The sequence below is a fragment of the Myotis nattereri genome (assembly GCF_964212035.1).
Source record: "Myotis nattereri genome assembly, chromosome: 6".
Lineage (NCBI taxonomy): Eukaryota > Metazoa > Chordata > Mammalia > Chiroptera > Vespertilionidae > Myotis > Myotis nattereri.
Window position 1 is genome coordinate 46,537,610 of NC_138081.1, and position 22,245 is coordinate 46,559,854.

The 22,245-nt window shown below is 39.1% G+C and overlaps 1 protein-coding gene across 1 annotated transcript; it reads right to left on the bottom strand.

The window, feature by feature from the left end:
- Positions 1-1,095: 1,095 nt before the first annotated feature.
- On the bottom strand, positions 1,096-21,834 carry AKIRIN2 (akirin 2). The gene is made up of 5 exons (XM_081094415.1): positions 21,021-21,834; positions 5,876-6,019; positions 3,627-3,776; positions 2,331-2,402; positions 1,096-1,837 (listed from the first exon to the last, which is right to left on the bottom strand). Exons 1-5 carry the CDS (start codon positions 21,253-21,255, stop codon positions 1,827-1,829), a joined length of 612 nt encoding a protein of 203 aa, XP_080950541.1. The 5' UTR covers positions 21,256-21,834; the 3' UTR covers positions 1,096-1,826.
- Between the last annotated feature and the right edge of the window lie 411 nt (positions 21,835-22,245).

Here is a 22,245-nt window from a genome sequence, read left to right on the forward strand (position 1 = left end):
GCATATCAATTACCTGGAGATCTTGTGAAAGTTCTGTACCTCATTTTGGCCTTATTTTAAACAAAGAATTGGTAAAAGATAATCACTAAAGTTTTTATAAAGGATAAATTAAGCATTTTGCTTTCTCTGACAAATTAGGTCATATATAAATCCTATCTATACTAATAAGAGTAATGTGCAGATTAACTGTCACTCTGCGACAGATGGTGGCACCCATAGCCACAAAGATGGCGGCACTGGCTGGAGCCCCGGAGCAGGCCGGAGCAGGCAGACACTTGGCTTCCTGTAAACCCCGGCAGGCCGCCAAGAGCCGGCCTCTGGGTGGCAGCCACAGAGCTGGCTCCAGCCTGGAGCGAAGGTGGGAGGCGGTGGTCAGAGCTAAGGCCCGGGTCCCAGGTGCAGGAGGGAAGCCAGTGCGGCAGCCAGGGAAGGAAGGCCTATTCTTGCACATATCTTTGTGCATCAGGCCTCTAGTCCTATATAATAAAACCCTAATATGCAAATCAAACAAATGGAGGTCACTATGACATGCACTGACCACCAGGGGGCAGATGCTCAATGTAGGAGCTGTCTCCTGGTGGTCAGTGCGCTCCCACAGGGGGAGCGCTGCTCAGCCAGAAGGTGGGGCTCAGGACTGACAAGCACAGTGGCGGTTGGGGGGAGCCTCTCCCGTGCGGGCGGTAAGGAGCAAGAGGTCCCAGACTGCAAAAGGCACAGGCTGGGCTGAGGGACGGCCACCAGTGCACGAAATTTCATGCACCAGGTCTCTAGTGTATATATAAAATATCTCCTAGGCCATTTATGACTAGGATATGCTAATAGAATTCACAGAAGAACTCACTGAAGCATTTCCATTCATTTCATTATAGGAAAGCTGTGTTGAAAGTGACTTAAATGTGCTTTTGAAGTAAAACTTCCAAAGCTATTAAAACTGATCAATCATGTAACCTTCTATCATGCTGTCAGTTATAAGCAATTTGGAATCAGACTCAGCTTTTGAAAATAGCACTCAAATCTTAGATTTGGTCAATGAAAATACTGATATTTAAGTCTTATCTTTTAAGTCAGATTAAATTGATGGTTCCTGGAAAATGCTTACATTTAAAACATTGCTTTTATTCAAATACTACCCATCTGTACATTAAAAAACAAGCAGATTAGAAGTAAAGATTTTATTCTTCCAACTAAATTCCAGTACTACAAGGGCAGTAAAACAATGATACACTGGGGGTGGGGGAAATGCAGCAATAAACATTTGTTAAAAAGACTGATAGAATAAATAAAAACTACCAAAAAAAAAAAAAAGGAGAGAGAAAATCATATAAATCCATTTTGAAACCCCGAGAAGAAATGCCCTTCTCCTTCACTATTTCACAGGAAGCACTGTAGGCTATTTGCTTAATAATGTCCTGGGATTACATTCTAAATTATTAATAACTGGTTACAGCTTGTAGTGCACAATTAAAATCACACTAACTTCATCTGAAGTGTCATTCTACAGTTTTATTTACATAACCAGTGAAGGGCATGTTCTTAGAATACCAGCGCTAATCCTTTCAAACATATTAATATAAGAAGCCAAACTGTAATGATACAGCAAGTGAGACCACTGGTATTAATATAGGTAGCAAAGGTCCATATCCAGGTGGTACTGACATCAGGGAAATTTCCAAAACCAGTTGCTGCCTAAGAGTAATTGTCACTGACGAAAGCTTGAAATAACCTGTATTCACAGGGGGGTATTCGCATTGCTGCATGTCATAATTGGGACCTCTTGCAACAATTCAACAAGGAACAAGGCAGCCCACAAATGCAGAAAATGTGATTCATGAAACATCTAAAGGGGGAGAAAAGGAAAATTAGTGCAAAGTCTAATTCAAAATTCAAACATATACCAGATCTCTATTCCCAATATTGCTCCAGGTCAGCAATTTTCAACCATTTTCATCTCGTGGCACACATAAACTAATTACTAAAATTCTGCAGCAGGCCAAAAATATGTATTTTTGCCCACCAGACCAAAAAAAGTATAATTTTGATTCATTCACACCCAATGGCTGCTGTTTTTATCTGACAATCTAAGGGGAAAGGTCAGTGCCCCTGACTAGTCAGGTATTCCATGTTTTAAAAATTCTTTCAGCACACTGGTTAAAAAAAATTACTGCCCTACATACTTAAATAAATAAAAAATAAGCCTTAGTAAAATGTCCTATTCCCACCAGGGTTTTTCAACCATTTCTGTTTAATTCTCTTCTTAAGTATGAAGATAATTATAATAAATGTCTTCTTAAAAGATTGTCTTGTTTTCAGCTCATATATGCAATACTTACAACTAGCAGGCTGTTCTCCATATCGTCGCATTATTTGATCATGCGTAAACTTCACAAATGCATCATATTGTTCTATAAATAAAGGTATATGTGAATTACATGGCTTGTAAATGTCCTCTGTAATAAATTAGAGCCAGATAAACTGAAAAGTCCAGTATGTATAGTGAAACAATTCTAAGTTGGCACTTAATCAGACACATAACCTCAGTAATAATGATAATGTATCATATAAAAATCCACATTTTAGTCCACAGCACAAGACCATGTATAGGCTGGGTAGGGCATATTTCTTAACCTATTAAAAATAAAGGGTTTGAAATAAAAAGATGTCTTTCTATTCTGACATTATATTGTCTATTAAATGGCAAATTTACTGCAACGAGAGAAAATAAGACAACACTTAACAACCCAGGCATGTGTCCTGACTGGGAATTGAGCCAGGGACCTCCTGGTTCCATGGGTCTATGCTCAACCCATAGAGCCACAACAGCCAGACTATATTAGCACCTTGATTTAATTCCTTAAGAATCAAAAAGCTTATAATATTGCTATCCCGTAAAATCTGCATAAAAATGGGGGTGGGAGGATTCTGATTATGTTACCACATGTAACACATTGTCTTTACTGCAAATTTTACCAAAAAGAAAAAAAAAAATTTTTTTTTTTTTTTTTTTATATAATTAAGACTGCAGCAGCCCAGCCAGTGTGGCTCAGTGGCTGAGCGTCAACCCAGGAACCAAGAGGTCATGGTTCGATTTCTGGTCAGGGCACACACTCAGGTCGCCGGCTCCAATCCCCATTATGGGGCGTGCAGGAGGCAACCAATCTATGATGTTCCTCTCTCATAGATGTTTCTATCTCTCTATCCCTCTCCTTTCTCTAAAAATCAATGAGAGCATACTTTAAAAAAAAAAAAAAGGCTACAGCAGCTTGATACTCTAAATTGATGTGCAATACTCATTAGATTATTTCAAGTTTCTAGTCAAAGTTGATGGCAAAGTTACCATGAAAGAAATAAAGCCCAAAAATCCAACCAAATTTATATCAGGAAAAATAAATCTAGTTCATTAATATTGGTGCTGATCTACATGGCTAACAAATACCACTATTTCTTGAAGTTACTGAGGGCCATGAGCTACAGAAAGATGCATTTCCTTTCTTGAACTGAAATTCTCTGGTTCTTAGAAAACACTGTACCAGTGTATACAGAAAGGAGTAATTTAATTGACACGAAGTATAATTTGGAAATAATGCATTTCTTAAGGTGAGTTTCTGGGAGACTAAATAAACTCATACCTGCAAGTTTTGTGTTCAGTATTTCTTCATACTCTTCTCGAACTTTCTCTTCACGTTCTTTCAACAAACGTTCACAGATCATCCCAACCTGCCGTAGAGTGAATAAGGGCTGTTCTTTTTTTAAAGGTGAGGCTGTTGCAGATGAAGTCCCTATGTATAACATGAAGAACAAAGAAAAGCAACTGATTTAGGGTTGCCATAGAAAAGCGTCTTGTAATGGAAGAGGTCTCATTTGAATCTTTTGCTGTGATTGGAAAAACAGAAAGATGAATGCAATCATATATCAGAGGAAAAGCCTGAAGATGAGTGGAGAAAACTATAAAATACAAACAAAGTTTAATAAAGTTTGTTTTTTTCAGTGATATTAGCTAGGAGACCACTTTGTAAAAATAAATACTGAGAATATATTGTTAATATTCAGTATTAAATTTAATGGATCAGAGTCCTTAAAGATTTATTGATCTAAAAAGCCACTTGGCATAACCAGATAGTTATGCTTGATACAAAAGATTTCTTTCTTCAGCCCTGGCTAGGTGGCTCACTTGGTTGGCGTGTTGTCCTGTATACCAAAAGGCTGTGGGTTGCATTCCTGGTTGGGGCACGTATGAGAGGCAACTGATCGATGTCCCTCCCTCCCTCCCTCCCTCCCTCCCTCCCTCCCTCCCCCCAACCCCCTCTCTCCAAATCAATGAAAATATATCCTGGGGTGAAGATTAAAGGAAAAAAGAAAGATTTCTAAGAATGTATTCCTCTTAAGGCAATTTTATTTTCAAAAAATATCATTCCTCATGTCTTAAAAAGAACATCTAAAATTAATCTTTTTGAGAACTCAGAACTGATGAGCATCCATTATAACATTGCTGCAAGTATTTTATGCACACAAATACATAGATTTGCTATCAACAATTTTTCCTGCTATGTGTATCTGTTCCTGGTGTAGCCTCAATTCCTCTTTTCATTTGCTCCTTATAATCTGTATGACTGAGACCAGTTAACTAACTGCTTCTTAGAGCTATGTCTATAGCAAGAATAAAGTATCCCAGAACTTTATTTATACCACCTAAAGTAATGCATAACTACACTAAGGCTATGTTTATTTACTTTCAAATTCCCAGCTTTGTTAGTTGAACCTGACAGTTAATTGATCTATGAAATAAACAGACTAATGAATGATTATGATCTTCATCCTCTGATATAGTCTAGTCCAGTGATGGCGAACCTTTTGAGCTCGGCATGTCAGCATTTTGAAAAACCCTAAACTTAACTCTGGTGCCGTGTCACATATAGAAATTTTTTGATATCTGCAACCATAGTAAAACAAAGATTTATATTTTTGATATTTTATATACTTAAATGCCATTTAACAAAGAAAAATCAACCAAAAAATGAGTTTGCGTGTCACCTCTGACACGCGTGTTATAGGTTCGCCATCACTGGTAGTCTCTACACTTACCTCCCCGTTCTACATTTTCACCCACTTACACCTGGCCTCCCAAATTGGCAGGAGTGCTGCAGAATTTAGTTTTGAATAAGTTTGTTTCCTAATCTCATTTTATTTCATTGTTTTTACAGACTTTGAATGTTTTTTTTTTCTTTTCAATTCTACCAGATTTTCCTATCCCAGCTGGGAGGGGAGAGAAAGAAGGCAGGCAACTATTGTCACAAGAAAAACTATTTTGCTGAGAAGTTTACTAAAGGTAAGAGCCACTTTTGATGGCTTTTTCAGTAAGAAGCTTTACTTCCCCTTCATTTCAAATAGCCTTCATTTTTCTGCTCTTTTTAAAAAGTGTATTTGCAAACTACTCCCCCCAACTAAAAGGTAGGTATAAAACAACACTGGATCAAAACAATACATGTTTAGGAATCCATCCTAACAGGACAAGTGCATGAGGGTATATGTACAAAAGACAAATTTTTGTAAATACTATATAGCAGAAATTCTGAGTCTAATTCATTAATGGTTTGATAATCGTGGGAAATCCATAAAATGGCATAGTATTCAGCTATGGCAAAGTACGTATATACCTAACAGAGAAGCACGTGGTATACTGTTACTTTTTTTAAAATGGAGGCTTCAAATCATAGCATTTACTTATTTTTGTACCATATTTTTTAAGTGATCATGCATTACTTGAATAAATGTTGTGGTTTTTTTTTTTTAATCAAGGGGAGAAATAGGAGTTTAAGTGTCTAACAGATTATTTTTTCCTATACTAAATAACATTGCCTTTCACTTAGTTTATTATTACCTGGCGAAGCTGGTCCACTGAGGAGAAATGCATTTGGCTGTGCATCAGAAGTACAACATGGATCCGTCTGTTGAAAACTAGTTTCTAAATGTCTTCTCTTCTGCATGCGTTTATACTCTTGTTTTATGTTGTACAGAATTTGTTCTAAAAGAAAAAAGTTAAAAGTTGGCAAGATAAAAACTCAAGTTTTTTAAAAAGCGTTGTTTATATCAATTAGCTTATGGTAAAAACTGGTTTTGTTATATGTCATTTCACTGAATGTCACAGAACCTGTCAATGATGTAAAGTGAAGACTTACTGTACATCTTTAAGAAGTTAGTAATTCCGATCCAAAGCCAAACAAAAATTAAAAGTGAGAATTGTCATTCAGCAAAATGACAGAATACATGGGAACTTAATTATCACATATTAAATGGTAATAGCCATTTAATGGTAAAAGCTCAACAGAACCTATGACAATGAAGGCATTAACAGCAAACTTTTTTTTTTTTTTTAAAATATATTTTATTGATTTTTTACAGAGAGGAAGGGAGAGAGATAGAGAGTTAGAAACATCGATGAGAGAGAAACATCGATCAGCTGCCTCCTACACATCTCCTACTGGGGATGTGCCCGCAACCCAGGTACATGCCCTTGACTGGAATCGAACCTGGGACCTTTCAGTCCGCAGGCTGATGCTCTATCCACTGAGCCAAACCGGTTTCGGCAACAGCAAACTTTTGTTCTGAATATTTGGAGTAAAAACCCATGTAAAATGATTGGTATGTCACAAGTAATTAGTTAGAATCACAATACCATGGTGCCATTATCTTCAACCATAACCATGGAAACAGGGATAAAATTATATCGAGCATATCCCTAAGGTGAGTATGATTCACTTTAGAATAATTTCCAATTCAAAATAGTTACCATTTAGCCTCTCCAGAAAACCCCTCCTTGAGGTTCCAATGTCCCTCCTAACAGACTTTCTCACAAACACCACAGCCCCTAAATTAATAGGCTACCCATCTGAAACTACAGGTCTTTTTATAACATCATTTCATTGAATGTTGTTTTAAAACAACATTGATGAGAATCAATTAGCCATGGTAAAACTAGTTTAGTTGTACTTCAATGATGTGAAGTGAGGACTTACTGTACATCCCAAAAGCTAATAATGCCAATCCAAAGCAAAATTAAACAAAAATTAAAAGTTATGGTAACTAAGAGGCAATAATATGGTCCATAAATATAACAGAGTGTAACTATCAATTATACAATGATGGATTAATTTAAATATGAACTAAAAACTCACTGAAGGCTAGCAATTTTTATAAGATAAGAATGATCCTTTAAAAAATATTTCAGACTGGTGGTTTTCTTAGGTATATATTTAATTTTCTTTTCTCACTTTATATTGTTTCCTAGTAAGTGTCCTTTTAGGGCTTTTGAGAGATAGACTAAGCAGACATCAATCACTCCTTTGAACATTATAGATTATGCCATTTCATTATTTTAACTGAAAAAAGGGGGAAGAAAAATTGCAAGAGATATATTCAGTGAAGATTTCATTTATGTAAATTTTGTGTGCAAACAAACCTGTTTACATATAGATGAATGTGCAGTGTAAGTACAAAAATAACACTTTGGAATAATTAACTTTTAGGGTAGTTGTGTGAGGGATGCTTTAGCTTTATTTTTCACAATATTAACATTTGTTTATGTCAAAGTTATTTTCAGTCTTGATCCATTTATTTGCAATAGTTTATAATTTAAAATCAAAGTTACCAGTGAAATAAAATGGCTGTCTATTTGAACAGTTAAGCACCTTAATAGAAAAGGGTTTCCTTAGATTCACATGTGTCCATTAAAACTGGTGCAACATCCTATACCAACCAGGACAAGCTCAAGTATCCTTATTTTTTAACGCTTTCAGTAGCAATATTGTAAAAGGTTTCAAAGTTACGATGGTTTAGTCTCATTCATTTTTTATTTTCTGCTGAAAGCTAACATCATCGCCATCAAAAGTGCCATTCAAAGCATCCTAAAGTTTATTCACAACCAGAGATTTCAAATGTACTAGGCACAGAGTAACCTGACCTTAACATCTCTTATATGATTTATTCTTTGATCACCACACAGCTGTTCTCACAGTACTTAGTCTTCCTTTTGTTTCACAAAGTCAACAAAAGCATAACTAAGATGTACCAAAAGAATAGTTATAACAAGCAATTTATTCCTTTAATACTCTCAAAAAATATCTAGCCTGGGATTAAGATATGGTAAAATTTATCCTGGCCAGGTGGCTCAGTTGGTTGGAGCATAGTCTCATACACCAAAAAGGTTGAGGGTTCCACTACCGTCAGGGAGCTAACAAAAGGCAAACCAATCAATGTTTCTCTCCCAGCCTCTTCCTCTTTCTAAAATCAATCAACATATCCTCAGGTGAGGATTAAAAAAAAAAAAAAAAAAAAAGATACGGTCAAACTTTTAAAATTTTAGCTTTATAAACGTCCATACCATCTTAAGAAGAATCAAACAAGCTAAGGATTTTTTAAGATATAATTTACAAACTAGTTCACCAATTTAAATGTACTACTAGTACATCTAACAGGATGCAACTATGTCATCCAAGCCTCAATGTGCCCTCAAATGCTCTAATACTGGTAACATGTGAATAACTTAACCAAGACCTTAGCAACACAAATAGCAAAAGGCTAATAACTGCAAGCCTCAAACTTAATCCTCTATCTCAGTTCAGAGTGAAAGCAATTTTGAAGCTGGTAACTCAAGTAATTTCCCTAGATTCAATTTAATACAACACACATAGTAAGCTCAGCCTAGATATTTGTCTGACTTAAGTTGCTTTCATACCAGCTGCATAAAGACCTTCCATATATCAATAAAGTACCTATGTCCACTTAATCATAAGCTACTTAAATCTAGCCATCTCTTAGCAAACTAGCAAATGACATTTTATTCTAAGTACATGTAACATCTGACATTGTTTTGCCAGCACAATTTGCAGTCCATTAAAGAAAAAGTCAAAGCTTCACTTACACGATCAGTTAGTTGCACATTTGAGTTTTAATCATGCAGCTTTCATACTTGACCAGGAAAAATAGACTGAATTTGAAGTAAATCACTTAGTAGTAAAATATGTAGTTACCTTCATGACAATCTACCACAACAAATGGCTGTATATCGTTTTTCAAAAATCCTACATCACTCTTTTATGACTACTGCTAAGACTTTCTTTTTTCCACTGTACTAGATTAAGTAATAATCAGTATTACTAAATAATCAGTATTACTAAATTCTATGACTATAGCTTTTCATTCCCAAATCTAGTAAATGACATTGAGATTGTGAATAAAATTCCCCTCCTTTAACAGGTAGTAGGAGATTATCAATGAGACAACACTTACTCCTTTGGGATATTAAAAGAGAAAAACAAACAGAAACAAAACAAAAACAAAAAATCCCAGGTAAATGTGAAAAGAAAAAGCCTGAGTTGATGAGGGTAAGAGAAATATCATTAAGATGGGACTGAGAGCAAAAGGAGAAATACGGAATTAGAAGCAACTAAAAATGTGTTTAGAGGGGACAAAATATTGTAGGAGGGGAGGAATCAAGTATCTTTTTCTAGAGTAGAGGCCACAAAATGTCTAAACATCTGTGATACTAAACTTTTGGTCTGGACTTGTATAGACTTACTAGTTTTCCTACTGACATCATTAATAGATCAAACACTAAGTTTCATTAACTGTTTTAAGTGTAGAATAATACCCTTTTTTTCACATTGTGTACTAATTTTTCTATGGCATATCTTTGAAAACACAAAGTGAAAGTTCATTTAGACAGATGACTCTAACAATGGGACTAAAATAATAAAATAAATCTTGAAAGTTTGTCAGCTCCAGGCAGGAACACAAAGCTAATGGAAAGCCTATACACAAGTACAGAAAACCTGCAGTAGCCATTAAAACCTAAAACTAAGAAAATGTTCCAAATTAAGACCAAATCTAAAGCTTTGAACTATATACTAGGCATGTCATGCGTACTTTATAAATTAAAACACTCAATTAACAGTTGCTATGGAGACCCATTTTTTGTAAATCAATTATTTTCCCATGATCATCTGTTCAGAAACTAACAGTTCTCACACTCTCCTTGAAGGAATCCTTAAGAACAATGTTCTTATCCAGCCAAGAGCTATGTAAGTAAAAAGAATGTGCTGATGCTGTTTTTAATTCACTTTAAAATTATTGCTATGTCAAAGGGACCTGAAACCAAATTTTAACCAAAAAATTGTAAAGTTATATCTACAGTCTTAACTTCTACTTGGATTAGCATGAATCCTAACAAGCGTAATATAGTTGCACACAATTATATAACATTAGGGTATTATTTACAGTTCTTTTAAAAAAAGTACATTATATAATATTTTAATGTATAAGAAGCATTCATTGGTTTCCTACAGGAGGAAGAAAAACTATAATCATTATAGGTCAAACTCTATTATTTCATTGGTACTATAATAGCCATTGAGTATTTTTTTTGAAATGACTCAATCTGTTAAAACCCTGCCAGGCCTAAGTATAAATTTCACAAATTAACTGCACAACGGGAGTCACTAATGCAAGGAGTCCAACAATCCTCAACCAGCAGATGTCTCTTCCCTGATATCCAAGAAGCTTCATACCTCTATTTTATATTACACTAGATAGATTCTAAAGGGGTATGTTAACCCTGTTGCTTTTGCTGTTCAGCTCTTTACTATCTGCAAGTATCTCTTCAAATAGCTTACAAACTAGAAAAATACAGAGTAATAAGAACAAAAAAGCAGTCTTATCCAAAACAATGGATAAGAGAAAGGGGAAAGTGAACCATCCAAATCTAAATCCTCAAGCATGCATGTTACAGAAGCTTTGATTCCAATTTACCATGGCCATCATAAGGTAAGCCTTGGAAGGACAGACAGCACAATCAACCTGAAGAACAAACCAGTCTTCTACAACAAGTTATTAGGACACCCAAATCACACATACATTGCTATAGCATACCTGGAAACCAGGTTGCAAACTGATGATTGTCAGACTAAAGACATGTCTGGCTTGAATACTTAAAACAAGTATGAACTTGTGGCTGTCATTTAAAAGTTGGGTATTTTACATTAAAAGTTGGTTTTTGGCTACGTTGGGGTGAGAGAGGAATTGGATATGTGGTAAAATTCAGCTAAGAATAGCTGCTACCTTTTGGGCATAAGTTCTCAAGAGCTTTTAAACTTCAAATGAATACATAAATCACCTAGGGATTTTTTTTTATTTTTTTTTTAATGAAGACAGGAATGGAGCCTCAGATTCTGCATTTTTAATAAATTTCCAGGTGATGCTGCTGATCAATAGCAAGGTTGGAACTCACTGGTTCCCACAAACTTTATGGGCATTAAAGTTTCTATCCAATTAAAAAGTGGTTGGTTTATTTTTTATTGGCCATACCAGGAAATGGAGAGAAGAAAAGTAGTAACAACAGAAATTATTACAAGTATAAATATACGTAAGGTGTACTAAATACACTTTGCTACCCTCACTTGCATAGCTATTCTAGTTCAATGGTAGACATGCCCTCCTCCCCAGCAGGAAAATATCCTGTAAATCAACTTGAACTTGATTGGATCTACCTCAGGAGACTCTTTACATGACATTAACATACACATACCTATTCATTTTTCCTAACACACCTTTCTTAAAATCCATGTTCATTATGTAATCGATAGTGAACGAATGCATGTGCTTTTATTTCTGTTTAAAAAAGCAATTAAGACTATCTCACACCAGAAGGTACTGATTAGAAGCCCACAGACATCTTGTTTATCCCCTATATATTGTAAATTAGTAATGAATATTTAAAAGTCAACATATTTCACAATAATTGTGACTTCTAGAAGGAAGGAAGGCTACTGAGAAGATATGACAATAAAAAGGTCCAAATGCTCAATGGCCCAAACTGAGAGAAATGGTCTGAACTAAAGATATAAACATGAAATGTGACTGCTTAGGGACTATGAAGCTAGACAAAGTGGAGCTGAATCTAGAACTAAGGAACCCCTAAGTTTAGTGGCCACATGAAGACAGAAAACAGCCAGAGAGAAATGGAAGAAAACAGTATTGTCACAGAAGGGAAGAAAAAAAGTATTTCAAAAAGGGAGTAAGTCTGCAATGTGCTGTAAGAAAGGTCAAACAAGAAGAGGAGTCACAGTGTGCCATGAAAGTCATTGGTGACTTGACAAGAGCTGTTTGAGGCACAACTATATTTGGAATGAGTTGAGAACCCAAGAAATGGAAGCAAATAGACTACCTGAAAGCTTTTCGAATTAGATTTTGAAGTGGAGGACTCTGGATGACTGCTGAAGGAAAATGAGGATGTTTTAGTTACTTTATAATGGGAAATTAAAGCAAAGGTCTGGTTGGGAGAGAAAAATAGTTGAGGAAATGGTCCTTTGGAGAGAAGTGGGACCCTTCCCTTCACTGTGTCAAGTGCTTTAATGATCTCAATTTTCCTCAATGATACTAAAAGGGAAACAAGATAGGCACAAATGTTGGTAGTGTTGGTATGGGGGAAAAAATGAAGTCTGCCATACGATGGCTTCTATTTTTTTCTGTGAAATACAAGACAAGGTTATTCACTAAAATAGCAGGATTGCTGGACAGTGTAAAATGTCACATTTGAGGTTGCTCTATTGTGACTGTTTTCAGCACTCAGGGACAGGAAAGCTCAACCCTAATAACAACTCTAGAAGGGAGATACTATCACCATGTGCATAATTTGAAATTTTGCTTTAAAGTCAGCTGTATTATGGCAGAGCCAACCCTGATCTCTGGGCCTACACTCTTAATATCCACTCCCCTCTCCAGTATTGTACTACTAGACCTAGCCAGCATTCTACAATCACCTGAAGCTACAATAAGTCACAAAAAAGAAAGTTAATTTTTAAAAAAACCACATAGGATGCCAGTTATAAGAGGGACTAGAGGCCCAGTGCATGAAATTTGTGCATGGGTGCGGTCCCTAGGCCTGGCCAGTGATCGAAGCATGAGCGTCTGGTGTGGAAGGGCAGGTCCCAGCTGACCTCTGGGCAGCACCTGGGCCCCCAGGCACCCCCCCCCCCCGCCTGAATCACGGTGCCCAGGTCCCCACTAGGAGATGCAGTGAGCGTGGTGGGCCAGGGCACAGCATGGGCCTCTGGGCCACCCAGAGGTGCCATGGGGAAGCCAGGCAGGCAGCATGCTCTCTCCCGGCCAGCCCCACAGATGGGCTCCTGTGGGGCCCGGCTCACCTAGAAAAGGCGCGCAGGTGCAGGACGGGCTCCTTGCAGGCACCCGGCACCTGAGTGTGGGGCTTCCCAGTGTGTGAGCCCTGGCCTCCCGGTGGAGGGTAGCAGGGAGAGTGAGAGCAAGTTCAGCGGACACCCTGCACTCTCACCACACCTCCGTCCCCATCACCCCTCCTCCCCACTGGTAGCCGGTGAGAGGTCACAGCAACCCCTCCCAGGTGCCGTGGGAGGTTGGTCACCACCACCCACCCCCAGGTCCCCATCCCAGCCTGGGGCCCAGCCCCCTGCCTGGCTCCCTCAGCACCTGGGAGCCAGGTGGCGGCCCCACCCCCCACTGCCACAGTCTGTGGGGGGATTGGTGGGGTGATGGGGCCCCGCTCGCACCCACCTTGGCCTGGCGCCACCTGCTCACCTGCTCCACCATCCCGCCGCAGACCCGCTCTCGTTGGGGCCCACCAGGGCCAGCAGTGCCTCCACTGCCGCATCGCTGATGCCCGCCATGTTCCACACCCCTCGTGGTCAGCGCATGCCATTGCAAGTGGTGGAACTCCCAGCCGAACAACCGCCCAAGGGGACAATCTGCATATTAGGCTTTTATTATATAAGATCACTACCATGTATCATTGCTACATCATACCCTGAAACTTCAAACTTTGCGACTCTTAAGAAGGTAGTAACCAAAACGGAGCATAATTCTCATCTACCTAGAACTCCTAGAACTCTGAAACAACGATCACTGGCTATAACAGATTGTAAGAAATCTTTGTTACATTCAGATATTTACTTAAAGGATGCTTCAAGAGTCTCTAAACTGTCTCCTCTCAGGATAAGCACCTATACCAGAATGTTTTATTGGTATTTTAAAAGTGAGGAAGTATTCTAAATTGGCAGATCAGCATTGCCATGCAGTACTGATTACAATGCCAGCCTCTGATAATGTACTATATTCACCATGGGCCATGGATGGGTGGTTACAGTGAGCATCAGGTTCCCCTGTTCTGTCATAGCAACCTAAAACCTCCTATACTTTACTAGTAAACCAATTATACACTTAGAAAAGTTTTGCTCCAGAGAATACGTCAGCACTAGAAACAAGGCAATCCTCTATAACAATTAAAAGGCAAACTCCAAGGACAACAATGTTTTTAAAAATTGGCTCTCTGCAAATTTTCAAATTCCACTCTATGTTTTGTTCTTCGATTGCTAAATCAATGCAACAATACTTTTTTTTTTTAAAGAAACTAAAGAAAATCAATTCTCCCAGGTCCCTCCCTCCAACCTTTCCTTTTAGTTTGATTTCTGGAGGTGTTTTTTAAGAATTAACATTAATGAAAATGAATGCTAAAGTCAAACTACACATCATACTTTGAAGCAATTTCAGAAATAGCCAATAAACAAGGTTCAACACTCACATAAAAAGAGTAACTTTTTCTTTAAGGTTTCAAAAGTAGTAAACCTGTGATTTAATCGAGTAACCCAATTTCAAGACTTAGGCTGCCAAAGGTGAAAATACTAACGCTAATGTGGATAAGCATTATTAAAGTGGAATTAAAGATGTGATAAAGTATAAACACTACAGTATTTTTATTCAAGTTTAGCTAGCTAATAAAGTATTAGCAGTGGTGGCTTTATCAGCCCCTCCAGAGACTGTCTTTTCTTTGCCTAAACAGCACAGTATCTGGAATGCAAGTGGGGCTGTTAAAAGCTAGAGCAAGTGACTGCTAGCGTAAGTATTTAGACTTTTTAAAGAATGTTGTGTAAAAGCTCGTACTTACATAGACCTAGAAATTAAAATTTAAGTCAAATCCAAAAATTATATCAATGGAAAAACTACAATTTTAATAAAATAAAAATACTGCAAATCACTAGTTCATGTCACAATGATCTGACCTATGATGATTGTGGCAAAAACTCATGACTTATGATTTTTAAAAAGAGGAAGAAATTAAGTTATACTCCAAGACAAACTACAAGTATATTTATTATGAGCTGTTTTTCTAGTACTAGAATGTTAAAAACCATTACCACCATCCCCCAAAAGCTTATTATCTCAGGAAGACTACACAATCTGGCATACTTGCAAAATTCTGATCAAAAGACCCAAAATAAATATCAAAGCTGACAACTTGACATACACTAGAATTTTAATTTATCTTCAAAGATAATCTCCCTGCTCAATATAGCTGGCAACATCTTAACACATGAGAATATTTTTGTAACTTAAAATAATTCAATTATTTTAGAAAAGATTAGAACTTCATAATACAAAATATTTTCTCCTAAAAATCATGTCAAATCTTTAAAAATGTGTTTCTTCAAATGAGCCAATCTCTGAAAATGGTAAAATATTTGTAAATGGGGCTATTCCAAACATTAGAACCATGCTTGCTTCGGCAGCACATATACTAAAACTGGAACTATACAGAGGAGATTAGCATGGCCCCTGCACAAGGATGACACACAAATTCGTGAAGTGTTCCATTAAAAAACAAACAAACTAGAATACACATAATCCATGTTTACCATTATCCAGAAAGATGAGGGAATACTAAGTATACTTCAAATGCCTAAGAAAAAGTCCCGTTTAAAGTCTTAAAGGAATTGCTATATTTATTATCACTACCCATTTTGTTGCATCACAATTTAAAATAATATATATAATCACAAAGTATAACTATATTGTCCCCAAAGTCTTTAAAAATTGGTACAGAATGAGGGGTAAAACTGAAATTACATTAAAAAACAGCTTCAGCCGAAACCGGTTTGGCTCAGTGGATAGAGCGTCGGCCTGTGGACTGAAAGGTTGCAGGTTCGATTCCGGTCAAGGGCATGTACCTGGGTTGCAGGCACATCCCCAGTAGGAGATGTGCAGGAGGCAGCTGATCGATGTTTCTCTCTCATCGATGTTTCTAGCTCTCTATTTCTCTCCCTTCCTCTGTAAAAAATCAATAAAAATATATTTAAAAAAACAAACAAACAGCTTCAGTATCTCTAAGAACCTTGGGAAATGCCAAGGCTTGATTAATTCATAAATATTTTAAACTTTGTGATTATGAGGGCAGAAAATATTAACTTTGGGATTATTTTCGAATTATACAAGACCCATGTGACCACCCACCTCAAAATCCAGGTTAACAAATCCTGTTAACAAGTCTCATTGCTACAAGGCTGCTACTGATGGATCACATTTCTCAGGTGTGTTTGTTTATAAGCTGAGAAATGTTAAGCCAAGTTCTAGAATCCCTACACTCAGCAATAAAATTAAAGATAAATCTCTTTAACTAAATTCATTTGTGAAGACCTCTTTACCAACTGCAGATGCCAGACTGATTCATATAGGCTCCAACAAGTATTTCGCCCTTCATACTTTTTTGAAAGTAGGTAGTCTTCTCAGAGGCAAGAAATTCTCTGTGGTTTTACATATTCATAGAGAACATACTGTGAGTCACAGTACTAGCAGTGTTAAGGCCAAGACTGCAGGGACCACAAGCTGCTGGTTAGTTCAGTTATAAGGAAGTATTTGAAAAGACTCACCACCCCCAGCACCATTATCTAGTTTCATAAGCCAACGATCCAAGAGGTCCAAACTTACTGTAACCCATATTCTGAAGGAGAACCAAAAGTTCCTTTTTAAATAAGAAAAATACACAAAACTGGGCACTTCCTCTGAATATCTTATCTTAACCTCTCAAAACAAAAGCATTGCTATCATTGTCTTCCTCGGTGTACCTAAACACTTAGGAAAGACCTACCTGAAAAATACAGTATATTCTTTTTCCCATAATGTCATTCAAGGACAGAGAAATTATTCTCCTTTACATCTCAGATTATATCTTGGTGGCAACCATGGTAGCTAGTAGCATCTATATCTAAAGGGCTAACTTCTCTCTGATCTAGCCATGTTTACCCAATGTGTTTCTGTGCTGAAGTTAGGCTTTATTTTTCTACTTTCAAAACATAATAGCTCAATAATGAGTACAACTGCATTCTGCTTTTAATGGCCATAAGCTTACAGGATTCTTAAATGCATAATTCATAGAATTATAAAATAAATGAAGCTACACACATAGTCCTAAATAATATACAGGCTTAAAATCCCAAGTACAAAGACCATTAAAAACTGTTTATTTGCCAAACCCACTGAGAAAGTAGAAGCAACTTAACAGCTGTCTAAATAACCACAAAATATTAAAAACACTTCTGGTTCAATATAAATGACATCTGAAGTGAAATGCTGCCTCCTCCAACAGAATCTCATTTGTTTGCCGAGAACCTACATTTATACTTCATTTAAGCCAGCTGGTGTCTCTGTTTGCAGGCATGCATCAATGCAAACCCTTCCTCATTCACAAGCTGCAATTTCCATTTTTAATGGCAGGTTTCCAGCAAATACAATGAGTCCTTACAGTGGAATTTAACTCTTCATCCAACTCAATTCCTAAGGCAGACTAGACTAGAACAATGGTAACAAAACAATATGTACAAAAGTGCCTGGAAACTCACAAAATAGGCTGACATTTACAGAAGGATCTTTTCAACCAGACAATTCATTCATTCACTACATAATTATGAAAAACATTGTGCTAGATTTGACTGACAGACTTTTATAATGTTGCATAATATTTTGGTTTTATTAAAACAATTTTGTTCTTGGGAATATCATAACGATCTTCTGGCTAAATAGAATATTCTAAGATGTTTCAAAAACCAAGTGAGAAAGGTAGAAACCTTTGACTGTTTTCAACTAACTTACCATGGGTGCTGACATAGCTATTATAGACCTTCATTTACCCAATTACGGTCAATGCTTCCTCTACCCTCCTCTCCTCATTCAATTTTCCCCTTTCACATACACAGTATCATAAACTGCTGACACTCTAGACCAGGGATAGGCAAAACTTTTCTGTAAAGGACCAGACAAAATATTTGAGCTTTGGGAAAACACACACACACACACACCATCTGTATGAAAAGTGATAAAGCAAAAATTATATTCGTGTAATAAATAGAACCCAAACTAAGGAAATATGGCAATTTAAGTAGTATAGCTTTAGTCAAGGTACATAGATGGCAATGCCATAAAAAAGTCTATCTCTGCTGCAGCCACCCCCATTTTAAAAGTTACCCTAATTAAAAAAAAAAAAATCTGTCACAACTACTCAACTCTGCTGTGATAACCTGCAATAAACAATACTTAAAAAAAAAAAAGAACAGGCTGTGTTCCAATAAAACTTTATTTGCCAGCCCTTTCCTTTTTCCTGGTATGAGGTTGCAACAGTTTGGAAAACAGTGATTTAAGTAATAGTCGTCAAGTCAAACTTTGGAATCACCTTCCTGGGATGAGTAAAATAAACTAGGGTTTAAAACAGATGTCCACTTTTCTGAAACTACTAGTAAAGCCACAACATGACTTCAGCTACACATCAGAAGACATTAAGTAGCCAAAGAACAATGATAATGATTAATTATATAAATGCTCTGAATTGTTTAAATTATATTTGAATTCACAGAAATGAAAGGAAAACAAAGAGTTTCTGCAGATCCCAATCTCAATTTGGTAAGTCACTTTCCATTTCCAATCCTAGTTACTTAATTTCAGCTAAGGATATATGGATATTCACTTTTGTAAAGCTTAAGAATCACCACTGTTAAAAAGAGAAATCTAAATATTAGGTGGTTGGAAAGTTATTTCCAAGTTTGGTGACCACAAAACTGGGAAGCTCTTTGATACCTGCACAACACTGCAGCTCCCATTATGACAACATTATTACAAAAACCACACAAGAGCATACCCCAAACCGGCCATGAAAACACACAAGGCCAAATTACATGTAAAATGTTATCCAAAATTAGAAAAAGCAAACTTTAGCAATTCAAAACTTCAGCGATTTTAGCTGCTTTTTTCAAGGCAACCTTTTAGGTTAATATTCAAATTAGTCGTAATAGGTAAATAACTATTAGCAAACTCAATAAAATTCAATTACGGTGTGATTTTACAGTTCAGGGTATGATCAAACTTCAGGAGATGTCAAAAACACCTTGAAGAACAGAAGACAGCAATATTTTGGAAAATGTATTTGAATCAGCAGGCTTACGCAATTTCAATCGTTTTACTATCCACTTAATTGAAATTTGAGATAATGTGAAGCAAATGCATTAGCCTATGCTACAAATATATCAATGAAACAGCAAATTTGCCAAGGATCACAATTCTTTCTGAGTAAGTTCCTTTTAAAGTGAGGACAAATGTTGTAACTCCTAGCGGTTTACCATATTATGTGCTCAAGACTATTTCAGCGTTAAGATATACTTTAACTCCCAAACCTAACACTGCATTAATTCACCCTGTGGACTAAAATTTATTGCTGGTTACCTAGAGCTATTTTTAAGTGGCCTAATTAGTTAAGTACAGGTTCTATGGTATCATTTCAATTTCCAATGATTTTACTAAAGAGTCAAACTCTAAAAATAATGTTCAGCACTAGGAGCCCATTCTTGTTTCTTTTTTAATGTAAAGCCTAACAATAAATCAATAAATGCCTTTACATAGAAGACAGCTTAGGCGTGGTCACTAAATAAAAGTGGAAATTCTCTGAAAATTCACTACAACTATAAGATAGTATAGATACTCAAGTTAGATAAAATATTTACTAGAAAAAAAGGAAGCCCTATATTATTTAGAAAAGGATATTTAAACTAAGTCAATTCCAAATGGAAGTGACTAAACATGGTGGTATATACTACCCACAGATTTTTTTTTTAAGCTCAAGGTAGCGAAACATCTAATGAAGCTATTAAAAGGCTTTGTCTACAGGTCATATTATTACCAAAGGCTCACACACAAAGGAAGCAGATTTACACTATCGAGTCCACAAAAGCCTATCCTGGGACTGTGCCCAGGGCACACAAGGATTTTAAAAGTACATAAAAATGGCACACACATGCAGTACAAAGCAGCCCCGCGGGGCCTTGCCCCCTAGTCACTTTCAGGAAATGTTTCAAGATGAAAAGCAAAAATAGTCTGAAGTCCCTTGGAATCTCGGGTTCATTTCTTTATTATTCTCAGGGCCGAGGCTTCCTCCCAACGCACTTTGCCGGGCAAAAATAAAGCCCTTCCTACGAAAAGCCACTAACTACTCAGCCCCCATTTTCGATACAATTTGCTTTTCGTGAAAAGTTCAAGTTGTTCAAGGTCTAGACTCGGTCTCTAGAGTGTAGTGCGCTCGCGTTCCCGGACTCGGGAAGAGCGTTTTCTTTGTTGTTGACCCTGCTAGGAAAACAGGTCTTGACTCAGCCAAAGCGGCGTTCTTGCGGGTGATTAATGACAGGCCTAGATCTCGCCCCGATGACAGCCGCCCCCACCCCCTCCGCGCCGAAGCCGGCCATGTCTGCGCTGGAGGAGGGCGGCCTCCGCGCCCGAAACCGCCCAGTCCCGGAGTGAAGAGCTGCGGCCAATCGATTCGGGGAGATCAGGCGTCGAGATTCGCGTGAAATGTGACCCTTCTACAGCCTAAGCCTATGAATAATATCGCCCTCCCCGATCATTTCCGCTGGGGCTCTCCGGGCCACGGAAACACTCCATTCCCGTCACTCGCCCCCAATCAAAGGACCTTCCTCCTCCCCACAATACCCGGCGGGGCGCAGCCCCGACTCACCCCACGTCCCGGCGCCCCCTCCCCGCCCCTTCACAGCGGGCCGTTTCCATTGTGTCTCCGAAGCCGGAGAAGTTACAGAAAGGGGGTCGCCCGACGACTTGGCCCCAGAACCGGTCCCGCGCCCCCGCCCCGGCACCCCACTTGCCACCGCGGCGGCCGCGGGGCCGAGTCCCACCTGTGGTGAGGCGGGACGAGACGTCGCCGAAGGGGGACGGCTCCATTCGGAGGTACTTCTGCGGCGAGGCGGCGGCGGCCGAGAAGCAGGCGGCGGTGGCCGCGGCCGCCGAAGACGGGGAGGCTGCGGCCGAGGTGGGCGCCGACAATGGCGCACATCGCCGCCGCTTCGGGGACGCCGGGCTCAGCAGCGGGTCGAAATCCAGAGTCCTTTTCAGAGTGGCCCCGCACGCCATGGCCGGAGCCGCCGAAGTGCCGGGCTCGGGCGGGGTGGAGAGGGGGGACGGGAGGGGAGGGCGAGGGAAGCGGGGAGAGCGGGGACTCCGAGCGCGGCTGACCCGCGGGCTCAAGAGCAGACAGGAGTGTGGGGAAGCGCCGGCGTGAGGGGAGGCCGCCGCCGCCGCGGCAGGGGCAGGGGCCCGGGCCGGCGCGGCGAGAGCGGGAGGGGCGGTGTCGCCAGCTCACGCCAGCCGCGTCAGGGGGGCTCTCCCGCCTCCTCAGGCGCGGATCCCCCGGGAGAGGCTCCGGGCGCCCCCGCCGTCCGCTCGAGCTCTGCGCCGCTCCTGAGGCGCTCCTGCGCCGAAACCGGCTCCCTTCGGCAGTCGATAGCAGCCCCGTGAGCTGTGAGGCTGGAACGTGGCTCCTCAAATGACCGAGTGGGGGTCCGAAGCTTGAGAGCGGCGGGCGATGAGAGGAGATTGCAAAGCAGCAGCGGCGGCGTCAGGAGCTCCGGCAAACACGTCCAGTCACTTCCCCCTCCGCGGTACGACTCTTCCACCCGCCACCGGCCCCAATATGGCGTCAATAACAACGCCGCCGATTCAAATCCTGCGGCGTCAGGGCGCGTGCGCCCAGGGGCGGACACCCGGAGGGTGCATTCTGGGAGTTGTAGGTTTTCACTGTGGGTAGGAATCGGCGTGAGAAGGGGTTAGGAAGGAGTCGCCAAACTACGACTCCCGTCATTCAAGGCGCGTGACTCCGAGTTCCGGGTTGGAATTTAAATCCCCCCTACACACAGTTTGAGTGTAAAAGAACTCAGCAAAAGAAAAGGCTTTGAGAAACTGGGAGACAGGAAAACTAACCGGTAGGGAAAGCAGGCTTAAAGACCTTTAAAATGTAGTTGTCCTGATTCCAATTCCACAGTTATTTAACAACCGGGAAATAAGAAACAACAGCCCAAGACAGATTAATTTCGATAATGTGAGTGCCAAAAGTAAAACCTGTCA

Bases quoted from the DNA above. Each gene is read 5' to 3' on its own strand.
- AKIRIN2 (XM_081094415.1), bottom strand. From the start codon at position 21,255: ATGGCGTGCGGGGCCACTCTGAAAAGGACTCTGGATTTCGACCCGCTG. The intron at 6,020-21,020 runs GTGGGACTCGGC...TTTTTCTTTTAG, and splicing joins CTCGTCCCGCCTCACCACAG to AACAAATTCTGTACAACATA. The intron at 3,777-5,875 runs GTAATAATAAAC...TGTTATACATAG, and splicing joins CAGTGGACCAGCTTCGCCAG to GGACTTCATCTGCAACAGCC.